Raw genomic sequence first — 15,765 nt, forward strand, 5'->3', positions numbered from 1 at the left:
CCCATGACTAAACGCACAGAAACTCCAAATTTGGACTTTTTCCAGAGTTGGGGATTGTTTAATTAGAGAAATGAGCACTACTTTGTTGTTGGTTTTCTCCAAACACAAGCTCGCAGAGCTCACTGAAGATTCTCCCTGAACTGTGCTTAAAAACTCGCCGGGGAGAGTGCTTTAGAAAGCTCCTCGGGGTATTGATGAAACCAACCCTGGGTTTGTAACTGGGGCAGCAAACGCCTCTGCCTTCATCAGGGAAGATCAGCCTAAGTAAGTGTTCAGTCCTAGAAGGACAGGCTGTCATTTCTGCTCTCCTGGGTCCCACACGTACTTTCATGTGGCAACCAGGACAGGCAACCAGTTTTGAATAAGAAGAATTTCATTATATTAAACATTACCTTTGATGAGGATAAACATTATTACTCAACCAGTTTTGTTTTTTTTTGTTTTTTGTTTTGTCTTTTCAGGGCCGCTCTCGAGGCATATGGAGGTTCCCAGGCTAGGGGTCTAATCAGAGCTATAGCTGCCGGCCTACACCACAGCCACAGCGACACCAGATCGGAGCCACATCTGCAGTCTACACCACAGCTCATGGCAAGCCTGGATCCTTAACCCACTGAGTGAGGCCAGGGATCGAATCTGCAACCTCATGGTTCCTGGTCGGATTCGTCTCCACTGAGCCACAATGGCAATTCCTCATTCAGTTTCTAGAGTGAAAAATTTGAGAATAATAAACCACAGCATTTTTTTTTTTAAAGTACCAATTTGTCAAAAGTCATTTTCTACAGACTTGAATGAAAAGTTCATGATCAAAATGTTTTTATATGTATAATATGCATAATTCTCATATACATTATAAAAATATGTGTATATTAACATTAGATAAATGAAAACCTTATATTTAATATATCCAGTGGAATGTATATATAATATATACTAAATGTAAATAACATATATAACCTGAACTTCAACAAATTAGAAATTCATTAAACGCAGTAACTTTATATTTTGAAACAGATGACCAACATCAAAAAATCCCCTTTGGAGTTCCCATCGTGGTGCAGTGGTTAAGGAATCCAACTAGGAACCATGAGGTTGTGGGTTCGGTCCCTGCGCTTGCTCGGTGGGTTAACGATCCGGCGTTGTGAGCTATGGTGTAGGCTGCAGACGTGGCTCGGATTTCGGATCCTGCGTTGCTGTGGCTCTGGCATAGGCCGATTAGACCCCTGGCCTGGGAACTTCTATATGCCGCGGGAGCGGTCCAAGAAATAGCAAAAAGACAAAAAAAAAAAAAAAAAAAAATCCCATTTAGGAGGATTAAGTAAACTAGTCAATGGAAAATCAGTATGGCTTAATATTTAGCATTTTTTAATGCCCAGATGATATTAGCCCATTCTTCCAAAATGAAAGTCTGGTAAAAGAGTAAGAAAGTGCAAGTTAGGTACACTTGGCTTTGACAATGAAGTTTCTTAATTCCTGGAGTGATCGAAGAAGAAGTAGTGGAAGTTCAGTCAGAGGGGCAAGAAACAGAGGGGCTGGTTGTTAAAGATACTTTTCCCATCCTTACAGAGCTGCTCATGATTTGGTAATAAATCCCAGAATGACTCTGAATAATGTATTTCAAAAGCAATATCTGTCTGTGCTGATTTACTTGATATTTATCTCTACATTATTTAAATAGATGATTTATCCTTCCTGTCACTAAGTAGGTGTTTATTAAAAAATTGATGAATGAATGGGTAGGAAATTGTCATCAGCAATTAGGGTCTTAGTATACTTCTGGAGTTTGCTGGACAGGAAGGTTTGGTGAGAAGGAGGAGCTCTGGGATTCATTCTACAAAACAATATCCATTAAAGTTGGCTGGGTCCATAGGAAAAATCAAGAAAATCCTAGTATTGTATTTTTCTCTACATGCATAAGTTTGATCATGACAGTTAGAAATGTGTGACTAAGTTGTCCTATATTATGTTTGGTGGGGGGCTTCTTAAAAAAGAGCCAAACAGGGTCATAGCAAATTAGAAGTGGGTATGGTGCCTTTTGGCTATAGGTAGCAATTTGTCATTTAACTGTGTATTTCCACAAATACATATAAAAATAAAGACTATTAATAATTAACATTCCAAACACCAAAGTAACACTTAATTCTAAATGTTCTAAGCTACCTAATTATAAAATCAAGAATTAAATTGCACATGGCAATGACAAATATTGCCCAATGATTTACCTCCTTCTGTACTTGATGTTAAAGAAAAGGCATATGTTGAAATCATTGGTGTCTGTGAAGGCCCAGCCACTTTGGTGCTACACAAGACATTCTGACTGGCAGTTTTCACCTCACCCTTACTTGCAGGGTGGTCCAGGGTTTGCTAGGCTGCAGTTTTCAATCTTCTGCAGGTTATCATGTGATTAGTGTGTATGGTGGTGTGTTCATTCCTTTTTATTGATGGGCAGTCCTCTGCTGTATGGATATGCCAGAGTTGGCTTAACTAGTCATCTATTGCTGTGCATATGGGTAGAACCTAGTTTTTGGCTGTTAGAAAGAAAGTTACTCTGAATGTTTGTGCACAACTGTGTATGGACATATGCTTTCAAGTGTCAGCCAATCTGAAAAATTTTCAAGTTTCTGCTATAAGGAGATACTATTTTCATATTCAAGAGGGACAATGATATTAAAAAACCATGAGTTTCGATGCATATATTTGGGAAGTAATGAGTAATCTTTCACTGGAGCAAAACAGGTCTGGGGACTGGTACGAATCTATTCAAGGGTAATATGATAGAACTTGAGCGAAATTAAAATATATGCTTATCCTTTGTTCCTGAAATTCACACCATTTGCTGAACTCCTGGAAAAATTACGTACCCACTACATCCCTCTGTTTCTCATCAGTTAAGGGGGAAAATTATGCATAATACATGTCTTATATGGTTATTTTGTTATTCATAGGATTATAGTAAGCCTTAGTGAAATTAATTCATGAAAAACATTTGCCATACCCAAAACTTTTTACTTATTGCTTTTGTAATAATGTATGGGAATCTATTCTTCAGAAACACCATGTTAAATATAAGGAATGTCTGTTTAAGTGTGCTCACTATAAAACACTGCTCTAATGAAACACTGGAGATGATCTCAAAGACATTCATGAGGAATTATTAGATCAATTACGGTACATCTCTAGGGGTAAGATAGAGGAAGGATGGATGTGGGTGCTGGAGAAGAATGGCTGCTTCTAAATCCTGCCTCAGTGCTTCCTAATTGCGAAGCTTGGTCCATTCCGTAACCTATCTCCATTTCTTCAACTACTAATAATGATGATACTAACACTTGCCTTATAAAATGAGACATTACAAATCAGTTGCTTAGAAGAGAACCAGGGCAGAGGGAATAGCCAATAAATCATCGCAATACCGTGGAATATCATCTACCTCTTATAAGGATACAGGCAGGTCTGCATATGTTGCCATAGGATACTCATGAGAGAAGTTTTATTTTCCCCCTGTAGCTCTTATATGAGGGATGCAGGTAAAAGATCCACTTCTATATCTTTAGACTTGGGTGTAAATGTTCAATTTTGCGTCAATCATTTATTCTCTGCTTATAGGAAGGGAACAGTATTTAATCAGATTTCAAGTTTCTGGTTCAACCTTAAAAATTTTGATTACAAACAGAAAATGTAATATATAAAATTGATCAACTCAACAGGGAAGAATAAAAGTCAAAGTTTAAAAAGCACTTCTTGGTGTTTGAGTACTTTATTTTAACTCGAACTTAAGAAACATATTTATATACACAGGGAATAACAGAAGTTAAATGTTCTATTGGAAAGACTACTGTGATTGGCAATACGGAGCAAATGTCATTGTATAATATTCCTTTACAGTGACATGCCTTAAGATGAAAAACAAAACTAGGAATGGTGTGTGAACAAATGCATCTTGTTTTCTATGCTACTCAGTGTCTCTAGGAGCAAGAACTCCTTTATATACAGGTTATCCAAAAGATAGTCAAATAATTTTCTAAAATAAACTTGAAACAGTCTTCCTCAGATTTAAAAAGTTAGTTTTCATTCATGTGGAAAAACCAAAAACAGAGCAGATGTGCATGCAAAGATAAATAAAAACACTGGCTGTTTCTCAGTAAAGGTGATAGTCTGTCTTTCATGCTAATTTACGTACGATATAACAAATAACCACTAAATGTAGTAGCAGGGGGAAATTTGGCGGGAATTGTTCCTTTTACAAGGCGCAACCACACTTCCTGCCCGTAATTTAATTCCAATAAGGCATCCCCAGTCAAAACTCTATTGCAGTATATTTCCCTGTTAATATTTTCAGACTCGAATGCGAGCTTGTCTACTCCATCCACCACTAAAAATCCAGAGATATGAGCACTAAATGACTCAATGGTATACTTAAAAACATATACCCCAAGATAAGGAATTCTGAATTTTCCAGTACTTGGAGTATATGAGGCTCCATAGTTGACATCCAAGTTATTAAACAGGATAGGACCGGGTGTAGTCATTCCATAAGTATGAGATGCAAAAAATGCCACCATTGGTGCATATCTGTAAGAGCCTTTTGAAAAATCTGTTAACAGAAAAAAAAAAATGGAGTTAATTTTCATGTTCTGATCTTGTTCTGTTTACATCTTTATCATTTTATTTTATTGACAGAAAGGGTTAGCATAGGATAAAAGGTCATTCATAGGCTTAACAAGGTCATATGTGTGTGAATCCCTGCCTCTTTTTTTGCCTGAACTACCTAAAATCCTTTAGCCTCTCTGAGACTCAGTTTCTCCAGAATGATAGAGAATAGAATGACAATAACACCAGATACCTTCCTCATAGAAACACCTCAAAGATTAATTTGCATATTTCTTTGATCTTTCCAGAGATGAAGGAATTCAAAGCACTCCATGGTTATTATGGTATGCCTGAATGTTTTAAAGCCTCTTGCAGGAATTAAAGCTGACATGAAGTACAAACAATTTTACCAGTACCTTGTCAAACAGTTTCTAGAGGCTAAAATGGAAACCCAGTGAAATCATATGCACTGCAGACTGGTAGACAAAAGCAATCTTTGTAATTAATGGCAAATCGACTTACAAAGGCTGAGATTTAAAAACAGACTTAAAGTTACTCTATTATGCAGCATATTAAAAGCCTGATTTGAAATATATTTTTGTCATTTTAAAGAGAATATATTTTAAGCGCTGGCACACTTTTTATTGCATAAAAATCAGAAATGGTGCAACTTGAAGTAAATCTAATGCAACTAATACTATGAAAGTAAATGGATAAAAATATCTTGTTCTACTCAATACATCTGAGCGTGTCCTGAGAGCCCTCTGCAAGTCAAAGTGGCACTATGAACTTGACCTTCATAGAAGCCATGATACTGTTCACCCACTAAAGCTTCACTTAAAGGATCAAATCTGATATGAATCAAGATATATTCTTTAACAAGTTGTTCAAGGGCAAAAGTTTATACTAGTTGGATACACACACACACATATATATATATATATATATAGCCTATATATTTAAAGACACACAAGAAAAAAATAAGATGGGGGAATTTTCAATAAACTGCCTATATTATGCCAACACTGAAAATTTCAAGTAGTGTCTATCAAATGAGTTTACCTGACAAAAATACATTTCCACTTGTAAATCCTGTATGTTATTCAGTAAGTTTCAGAAGTAAAAGGAATTAACCCTCAAGTGAGTCCAGATTAAGAAGGTCTAAGTATTCACTCGTAAATATTTGTAAAAAAAAAAAAAAAAAGGTTTTTGTCTGTGACATTGAACAAATTCAAGGATGTATGTACTTTCTTACCTGGAGCTAAAGCATTTTCCTCCACCAGCTTGACGGTACAATTGTCACCAGTAAAAGGATGTCGACAGGCACAGATAAAGCTAGTTCTTCCGTTGATACATGTGCCCCCATTCTGGCATGGGGACTTGCTACAGTCTGAATACTCCTCTGTCACTGAAAAAGAATCAAGATAAAGGAGAGTAAAAGTGACCTATTTTCCTGTTGATCACAAATCATAGTTTGCACCAGAATGGGAAAAACACTGAATTAGAAATAAGTGAAGTGTGTTCTCAGGCCCAGGTCACCCACCAATGTAGTCATGGGACTTCCTGCAAGTCCCTGAACCCTTAAACTTGCTGAGCTGCTTCTTCTGAAGCCCGTTCCTGCTTCTATCAAGTGGGGATAATTCTGTGATCCATTTCATTTATTGGTGTTAAATATTCAGATTTTGGTCAACTTAACTGGACACACAATCACGTATATTTGGAACATGCATGATAAAGGAATATTTTAAATCATTAGAAGAAAAAGAATTTTATTCAATAAATGTTGCTAAGCTAACTGTAGAACCAGAAAAAACTTCCACACGTACAAAAATACAAAATGTGGGAAAAAAATGATTGCATTGTAATCAATTTGTTTTAGAAAGCTCCCTTAAAGAAAACAAAAACGAAGAAAACTCAGAAAGCATAAAAGAAAAATCCTGACATTCGACCACCTAAGAAAACTTATTTGCCATGAAAGAAGCCACCTATTAACCAAACTTCAGAGATAAATGACAGATTGAGAAAAGATTTTTAATAGATACAACAATCTAAAGACTAATATTGGTAACAAATGAAAAGTTCTGACCAGTCCAAAAGAAAAAGAATGTGAAGTGTAAAAATAGTGAAAATGAGTATAAAATAGGAGCTGGCAGATCAGTGAACAAAAAAACATAAAGGCTTATGAAAATTTTTAAAACTTATTCAACCTCACTACTAATTCAGGAATAGTAAATTTTCACCACCAATATTTTATGTCAAGTGGCAACATTTAAAAAGAAAAAGAGTCCTGCAGTATGAAGGAAAATGGGCGTTTTCAAACAGTGCTGGTTGGAGCTTATACTGTTGGAATTTTTGAATAGGCCAGTTTGACCATATTTACCAGAATTAAAAAGGCTCATTTTTCTTTGAGCCAGAAATTTCTCCTGGCAGAATATATATTCCAGACACACTTCCTTAGGTATACAGAGATAACTGTTCAAGAAAGTCTTTCATGATATCATTTGCATTAGTGAAAAATTGTAGGACACCTAAATGACCATTGATGGGGGAACTTGTTAAATGAATTACAGTATCTTTTCACCAAGGAATATTAGACAGCAGTAAAAGAATAAGATAGATCCTTAACATATTTGATTCGCTGGAGATGCCAAGTTTCAGTTAACATATTTGAAAAAGAATAACTTCATTTATTGAGAAAACTTCAAATTATGAATATGGTTATAAATATACATAATTAGGCAAATGAAGACAAAAGGCTGGAATACATTACTGCGACATAGTTACCACTATGGGGCCACCTTGTGGAAACAGTGTAAATAGTTTATAATTCACTCATTTCAAATCATGGTCCTTGATGATTTTTAAATTTAGGGTTATTTAACATTTATCTCAAGTGAGATATGTAAATATTTAAATTCATATTTTATTTCATATTTAAATAATTCAAATTCATACAAAATGTGACCAAACTGCATGCCTGTGTAATTAGAATTAATTTTTGGAAGTATAGTTGATTTACAATGTTATATTGTTAGTTTTGTTATATTGTTATAATGTTATATTGTTACAATGTTATATTGTTATAATGTTATATTGTTATAATGTTATATTGTTACAATGTTATATTGTTAGGAGTACAACATAGTGATTCGATATATTTATAAATCTTACTTCATTTAAAGTTATAAAGTATTGGCTATATTCCTATTTTGATAAAAATGTTTAACAAATCAATGTCAAGACCAGAGCCTTAAAACAGACAACTGAAGACTGATTGGCACCGAGTTGTCAATTGACGCTATTCGTATTTCATTACGTAATTAGCAACAAATCTACTTTTGTATGTCATCTGACTCATATTTTTCTACTTTATTACTAAAATGTCAAAAAATGGTTAGGCACCTTTATCAGTTCCTACATACGTATTTGTGCTGAATAGGCAATTTGTTCTTGAATTAACAACAAAAATTAGACTCCAGTATAGTTTCATTTTCTCTTTTGACCTCTTTTCTCATCCCTTTCAATAGAATGAATCATGTAAATTCTCTTAATTATTTTCTGGTGCTCTAAAGTTCTGTTCACTTTATCGTACCGCACTGTAAATTGCTCACTTGTCCTTATTTCTAACTAGAATGTGAGCTTTTGTGAGTCAGGGCTCCGGTCTTCTATTGCTCAAATTTTGTGTAACTATTGAACAGTGCCTGACATACAGAAGTGCTGAATTATCTTTTTAGAGGTGAATAAACAAATCACTAGAAGATTGAGTATTGACCAAATTCTTAATCTAATACTCTACCCTGTTTCTCACAGTTTCTCAAAGATCAGGTAGATCTTGATGCTTTGATGCCATTGGCATGTTTTTTTAGAGACATGGAATTATTTCAAGCAAACGTTCCAAAACCTCTCTCCTACCATGGGCTTCAATAACCTCTTAAACTCCTTCCAGTCCATTTATATTCTTTGATGGCAATCAGTACAATTAGTTAAGTTTTGCCAGATAAGTTCTGCCAACTCAACATCCCACTATCTTGTGCAAATAGCATAACTAATCTTTTAATATTCATTGCCCTGCTCTGAACATGACTAAAATTCTTTTGCTAATGTCTTAGAATGTTTCATAAGTCTCAATTTGTTCTGGTCTTTGCTTTCTGTGCCCTAATATGTGCTCAAGTCACACAGTTACACTTTTCTATTAATCCTACTTCCATATTTCATAAATGCTTGTGTTAAATTTAAACTGATTGATGAGCTTTCTACATTTGCACAATATTCTATCTTTGCCAATACTTACCATTCTTTATTTTAATTACTTGTTTAATGTATAGACTCAATGAGAAGATGGGTTGTGTTGAACTTAGCACTCTGTGCCCTCAGGCTTTCTCAGCCCTCATTCATCACTTACTCAATAGGTGTTTGAAGAATAAAATGAAGGGGTACTTTATACTGATATCTTCTATTTTCTTTCCTTCCTTCTTCTTTTTTATTTCTTTGCTTTTTGAGGGCCACACCTGTGGCATATGGAAGTTCTCAGGCTAGGGGTTGAATCAGAGCTGTAGCTGCTGGCCTATATCACAGCCACAGCAATGCCAGATTCAAGTCATGTCTTTGGCCTACATCACAGCTCCTGACAACGCCAGATCCCTGACCCACTGAGCAAGGCCAGGGATTGAACCCTCATCCTCATGGATACTAGTTGGATTCATTTCTGCTGTGCCACAATGCGAACTCCCCTTCTATTTTCATTTATAACATATATGTTTTATTTAATATCATTTTTACTTTATTTAAATTATTTCTAATTTTAATTTTTAATACTTAGTTCTGCTTTAACATCAGGATTTTATTTTTTAAAATGTCCTCATTTAAACAGTAACATTGCAGAAGGCAGATAACTTTGATCCCAACTTAGGGTAGAATGGAGTTTCTAATTGATGAGCAGGGGGACCTATCACGGCCTCTGGGCGAGTTTTTTCATACACAGAGGAAAGCATTATACAAATCCACTGCTCTAGTACCATGCCCACACAATATTATAACTTTATCTTTCATCCTGATTCCAACACACTCTAACGTGTTCTCACCCACATACATTTGGAGACATTAATTTCTGTGCTATTCTATAGCATTACTTATAAAAATTATTTCTATCAAATAAGACATCCTTCCATTGCTCTAAAAATACTTCATATGCCCCTTTCCAACACCTTCTGGACAAGTTATTAGTTGTTTATATTAAATACTCAATTGCTCTAATCACTCATATTCGATTCTTTGGTGTATAGATGAACTATTATTTCCAACCATCTCTACTACATTCCCTTCAAATGATCAGTTTGTATTTTTGTTCTTTTATAATCACATCTGTTCTTGACATTGTTTCTGAGATCTTTTTTTTCAATACTTCAGGTATAATTTAAAGCTCATTTAATTATATCAGCAATCTTTACCAAATATATTAGCCCTATCCCAACTAGTTTACTTTAACCCTTGTCATTAAACTATTTTCATTTATCTTAAGCCATAGCCCAGGAAATTTAATGTTCTTAGAAACTGTCATCTGTTTTTGCCTTTTTCTTTCGAGTCATAATTTTGAATCAAAAGAAGTATAAAAAATAGCAAATACATTGAAATATACTCAACGACTGTAGCCATTAGGAAAATGCAAAATAAAATCACAGATACAACAGCATATCTATTAAAGTGGTAAAATAAAGAAGGTGTGAGCATTTAGAATTCTCATACATTACCAGCGGAAATAGCAAACAATTGGCCAGTCCCTATGAAGTAAAAACTATATTTGTCTTACTGTACCCAGCTATGCTATTGCTGCATTTTAACTCGAGAGAAATCAAAATGTATGTATACACAAAAACCTGTGTGTGAGTGTTTACAGCAGCTTTATTCATAATCATCCCAAACTGGAAACAACCAAAATATCCCCCAACTGGTACATGGATAAACCACCTGTAGTGCATCCACACAAGGGACTCCTGCTCAGTAACGAACAGGAAGGCATGCAATGATAGGAATGACGCGCAAAGACGCTGTACTGAGTGAAAGAAGCCAGATGCAAAAGCGTCCACCGGAATGTGACAGTATGATTTCCTTTAAAGGATGCTCTGGAAAAGATTAAAGGCTAGAGGAAGAGAACACATCACTGATTGCCAAGGACTGGGAGGGTAGGGAGGGTTGGCCCACAGAGGTACAGGAGGGCATTTTGGGGATGTTAGAACTGTTCTCCATCGGATTGTTGTGGTGATTACATGACTACACATTTGTTAAAATCTGTAGACCGAACAATAAAAACAGTGAATTTAACTATGTGAATCACACCATGGACAAACCTATCTCCCCAACATTTTTACTTCTGTTATTTTCTTGGCACAAGTCCTTCTACATCACTGTCTTTGTCTTTTTCTTAAAGACTTTTAATTCAGAGATACATGCACTTTCCTGGGGTTTTTCTTGTTTGTTTGTTTTTGTTTTTGTTTTTGTCTTTTTGCCTTTTCTAGGGCCGCTTCCTGCGGCATATGGAGGTTCCCAGGCTAGGGGTCTAATCAGAGCTGTCGCTGACCGCCTACACCAGAGCCACAGCAACACGGGATCCCAGCCGCGTCTACAACCCACACCACAGCTCACAGCCATGCCAGATCCTTAACCCACTGAGCAAGGCCAGGGATCGAACCCGCAACCTCATGGTTCCTAGTCGGATTCGTTAACCACTGCGCCACGACGGGAACTCCACACTTTCCTGGTTTTGATCACTCGTCTTCTCTGCGTCTCTCTCACTTTCATTTTTCTACTCTCTTCAACTAAAGGAAATCTCCATGTTTCTATCTCCAGTTCTCTTCTTTTTCTCCAGCTACCGCATTCACTTCTGTGCCCTCAAATATCACCTCTGCGCAAATAATTTCCCACTTTAATCTACAAATCCTCTTCTGGTTTGAGACCTACATTACTGACTGACTGTTGGACATTTCTGTAGAGGTAAGAGATCTTTAATGCATCAGACTAAATTTCTCTTCATGTGTATATCTATACTTTCTACTTAACCTTCCTATTTCCATTGATGGAATGACACACGTCCCATTACCAATGCTTTATTTAAACGCTGATTTTATTCTTTATTCTAATTGTCTTTTCAATTAGCTGTTTTCTACTAAACATATATTTGCATATTTTTGTCGAGATGCAAGTAACATGTCCATGCAGACACAGGGCCACACGGTCATATGATCTGTGATTTAATAATTTTTCATGTTTAACACATTCTTTTTCATGTTTAACAATCAACAAACACTCAATAATACTGTCATGTACAATTGTGAATTTAGAGTGTTGTTATGGACAAGTGGAAAGATATCTACTCATTGTGGTTAAGTGTAGACTGGTTATTAATCAAATCTGGTTTCAAATCTGTTGTGTCAAAGAAGCAGCCTATTGTTGAGATTGTTGTTGGGAAACAAATCCAAGCAGATGCAGGGGTATCCTGTCCCACTTTCCTTTTTATTGTCAGACCATATGTTATAAATTTTGGTTCAGATGTGAGCATCAAACGGGTGGGTTTCTGACCATTCACCTTAGATATCATAGTCACATGATTGAAAGACACAGCGCAGAAAAGGGTTGTCAATTTTGTCAGCATCCTCTCTCCAACTGTCATCATTCTGTACAAAGAGGAATCCTCTGGAAACCTAGGGGAATTTTTTCTTCCCTCAGGGAACAATGAATAAAAACTAGTTCATTTAATATTCTCTTCAACACTGATACGTTTTATTGACACAAAGTGGGGAAGCTATCCCCAGAAGACAGGCTTGCTAAACAACTCTGACACAAAAGAATACCTTTAATATCATGAGCAGAAATAGAAGACTGCTACCTCTAGAAAGGTGAATTTGCAAGGATTTGTCCTTGATCCATACCTGGGAACTTGGCTTCTCTCCATTTTCTAACTTGAAATTGTCATTTGCTGTGCCCTGACCCTTTGTACAGATAATATGGTTTATACTGAACTTCGGCTTTCCTCTGAGAGTGTGGCGTTGTGGTATGTGCTAGGCAGAGGGTGCCTACATGACTGATCCTGTTATGGACTGAATTATAATTCACATAATGGAATGTGGGAATGGTTCAGAGGACAGTGATGGGGAAGATGACACTGAATTTTGTCTCCTACTGCATCAGCCTGAAGAAGACCTTGTGAGCAACTGATGGTGACTTTCGGTGACAACTGCCCAGTGGCCACTATCACAGCAAAGCTAAATTAAAAAGCAGCCCCTTGACTGCCTTCTGGTCAGCACAGAAACAAGTGGCTGTATTTGGTTCCTCAAGAAAACTCTCCGGGAACATCTACTCTGGCCATATGGAATATTCAGATATGGCCGGACTCTGAGAGAGAGAGAACCCATCAAGCACATGCAGAAGGAAGAGGATGGAAGGTGAACATCGTTCACAATCGACTTGAGTACAGCAGCTGAGCGGAGCCCTGAGTCCCACAGACCAGGAGGCAGGCTCCATCACTCACTAGTTGCATGACCTTAGGCAAGATACCTTACTTTATCTCTCTGAGTGTTAATTTATCATCTTCAAAGTAAGCATCATAATAGACACCTCATAGATATTAAAAGAAGGAATATATAAAGTATAATTTGCACAAGTATTAATACATGGTATCTACTATTACAGCATTATAGTATTATGATTATTAGACTCCAAAGGAGAGTATCATTTATTAAAATCAAGCTGGCAGTTTTAAAACTATGTTCATATGGTTTTTCTTTCTACAAACTCCAGTTATTCTGCAAATGAGAGTGACTGTAATCTAAATAATATTATTGTGAGATGTGTATAATGATGATAAATTATCTTCCAGGATGAGGTAGGGGGGGTAATGTGGCTAGACAGTGTTTATAATCTCATAGCAGCCGTCAAAGGAAACACAGCCAGGTTTAACTATTGTGTCAGAGTGTCTTACCTCTGGTATCAAAGGGTTTCTAGGAAAGGGGTATTAAAATAACAATGATTTATTTTGCAATTGGTTTATTTTTAGAGGAGAAGTAAGCCTGAGTTCACTGGTTTCATTACCTGGCATAGACTTTGCCTGCTCAGCTGTCCAAGGAATGCCATTGGTTTTATGGTGCATAAAAGCAGAGCTGCTTAATGAGCATGCATATCTACACATCCACTTGAAAGGGCCCTGTACATTATGTTGCTGCTCCTGCATACAGTGAAAATCCACCCCACATATGAAATTAGGCCAATATATCTTTATTGCCCTGACATCATTAGGGGTTATCTTTACAAAGATAAAATAAAGAACTTTTAATTAATTATGAACTTTAGGCCTATAAAAATTCTACCTACAGTAAATGAAGTAACAGGAACAATTTTCTCAAGGCATCTCCGAAAAAAAGAGAATCAGTACTGACTTATTAGCCCATGAAGCCCAATATTGAGTGCATTCTTTATACTATAAAAATTTATTAGTTATTATGTTCTATTAAGCCTCTTAATTAATTTTGAAGCTATTTAAATTTATACTTAACTGTCTAGATACAAGTATTTTTTGGTTTAAGGAAAAAAAAAAATGACACAGTTCACCTGGGGTGTACCTGTACACAGCCTGTAGAGCTTAACTGAAACTCACTGGAGGTATCCACAAGTGCAACGATTAAAAGAGTATGGAAAAGGAAAGACTCATTATTTTCCCTAAAATTATTATTGTAAGAACATCTTATACTGAAATACTACCCTTCTCCTGGAAACAGGTACGTCTACATGATTTGTTCTATGATCCCACAGGGGGAGATTAATCTTCCTGGGTCAGAATAATTTGAAGGGAGTCATAAATAAATATAATGGTTTAAATAGTCAAGAGACAACTCTGTATCATTCTGTGATTTTTAATATTATCAGAACATTTGGAGATGAAATATGATGGGTCATGTTATGGTAGGATAATGACTACCCTTTTTATGATTAAAAAAGCAATAAAATACAAAATGCATCCAAATGAGTGTACGACTTAACAGCAGCTTCATATGAGAGGTACACTGCTCTTTCTTTTAGTAAGAGTCAGTGAGCTATTCTTTTCCTTGTGGCAAGTTTCTTTAATATTACTCATATGCCAAACATCTTCATAAAACATTTCTTTCATACAGAGCGACTATTACGTCATTTATATGCAAGGTGCTCGATTTCTCTTTCCTCCCACAGGTATGCTTCTCTTTTGGTGGTTATAACATCTGTCAGTAGTATGGCTACTCCTTTCATTTCCCAAATGCAAAGTCTCAGAATATTCTAGTTCTCTTCCCTCCCCAAGTGTCGTGCATGCGGGCTGCGAACAGCTCATATTATTTACAGAGATTGAGTCTGCAGCATACTCCTACTAACAAGCTCCACGAAATACCTACTGCAATCCCGCCCCATAAGAGGAAGAAGCTGGGGCACAGAAAGGTGAACCTCCTCAAGGCTACACAGAAACTTACTGAAGCAAATAAGACCAGAACCATGATTTGTTATTCCTCAGATCACTCATCTTCCCACTGTCCTTCTGTGTCTGTTGATTTTACCTTTACAACATTATTCATACCCATTTCCTCTGTTTCAACACCCCTTCCTTCGATCAGGCTTACTGCTTTCGTCAATAATGTCCAACAGGTATTTTTAATTTCATTCTTTGTAGCCATGTTACACACGACTGCTAACTTCATGCTTCTGAGACACAGTTCTCACCACACCCAACCCTCTGCTTGAAATTTTCAAAGACCAGTCTTTACAAAATCATGTCTAAATGCCTTGAATATGTCTCCCCCAAATTTATATGTCAAAACCCTAACCCTCAGAGTTGATGATATCAGGAGGTGGGACTTTTGGAGGGCAGTACTTAGGAGATCAGGGTGGAACCCTCATGAGGGGATTCCTGTTCTTATAAGAGACCCCACAAAGCTCTCTCATCCTATCCACCACGTGGGGACCCAGCAAGCATGTACCAAGTTATTGGCTATGAACCAGGAAGAGGGCCCCCACCAGAACATGACCATGCTGGCACCCCGATTTTTGACTTCGCAGCCTCTAACACTTCACAAAATAAATTTTGGTTGTTTATAAGCTACTTAGTCAGTGGTATTTTGCTGAAGCAGCTCAAAGGACCAAGACATGTAGCTTGCTGTTCAAGGCCTTCTA

General features: G+C 36.5%; 1 protein-coding gene and 1 long non-coding RNA gene across 3 annotated transcripts in view; one reads left to right on the top strand and one right to left on the bottom strand.

Moving 5' to 3' along the window:
• LOC106504767 (uncharacterized) overlaps nucleotides 1-15,765 on the top strand; it is a 120,609-nt gene that overhangs the window by 38,700 nt on the left and 66,144 nt on the right. Inside the window, exons 4-5 of one of the 2 annotated variants that reach the window (XR_014813368.1) lie at nucleotides 11,447-11,571; nucleotides 12,577-14,587. This is a non-coding gene — a long non-coding RNA (uncharacterized LOC106504767). Of the gene's footprint in view, nucleotides 1-11,446; nucleotides 11,572-12,576; nucleotides 14,588-14,741; nucleotides 14,797-15,765 lie in introns of those variants that run through there. The other variant, XR_002346867.2, reaches the window with a different exon arrangement.
• Nucleotides 3,736-15,765, bottom strand: part of MMRN1 (multimerin 1) — a 59,469-nt gene continuing 47,439 nt past the window's right edge. The window contains exons 7-8 of the mRNA XM_005666992.4: nucleotides 5,840-5,992; nucleotides 3,736-4,588 (exon numbers count right to left, since the gene is read on the bottom strand). Of these exons, the coding sequence (XP_005667049.3) occupies nucleotides 4,167-4,588; nucleotides 5,840-5,992 (575 nt within the window). The 3' untranslated portion in view covers nucleotides 3,736-4,166. The remainder of the gene's footprint in view (nucleotides 4,589-5,839; nucleotides 5,993-15,765) is intronic.

The sequence above is a fragment of the Sus scrofa genome, chromosome 8 (assembly GCF_054392235.1).
Source record: "Sus scrofa isolate SSC_HxYL_T2T_F1_AM1 chromosome 8, Sscrofa_HxYL_maternal_Yorkshire_Landrace_v2.0, whole genome shotgun sequence".
Lineage (NCBI taxonomy): Eukaryota > Metazoa > Chordata > Mammalia > Artiodactyla > Suidae > Sus > Sus scrofa.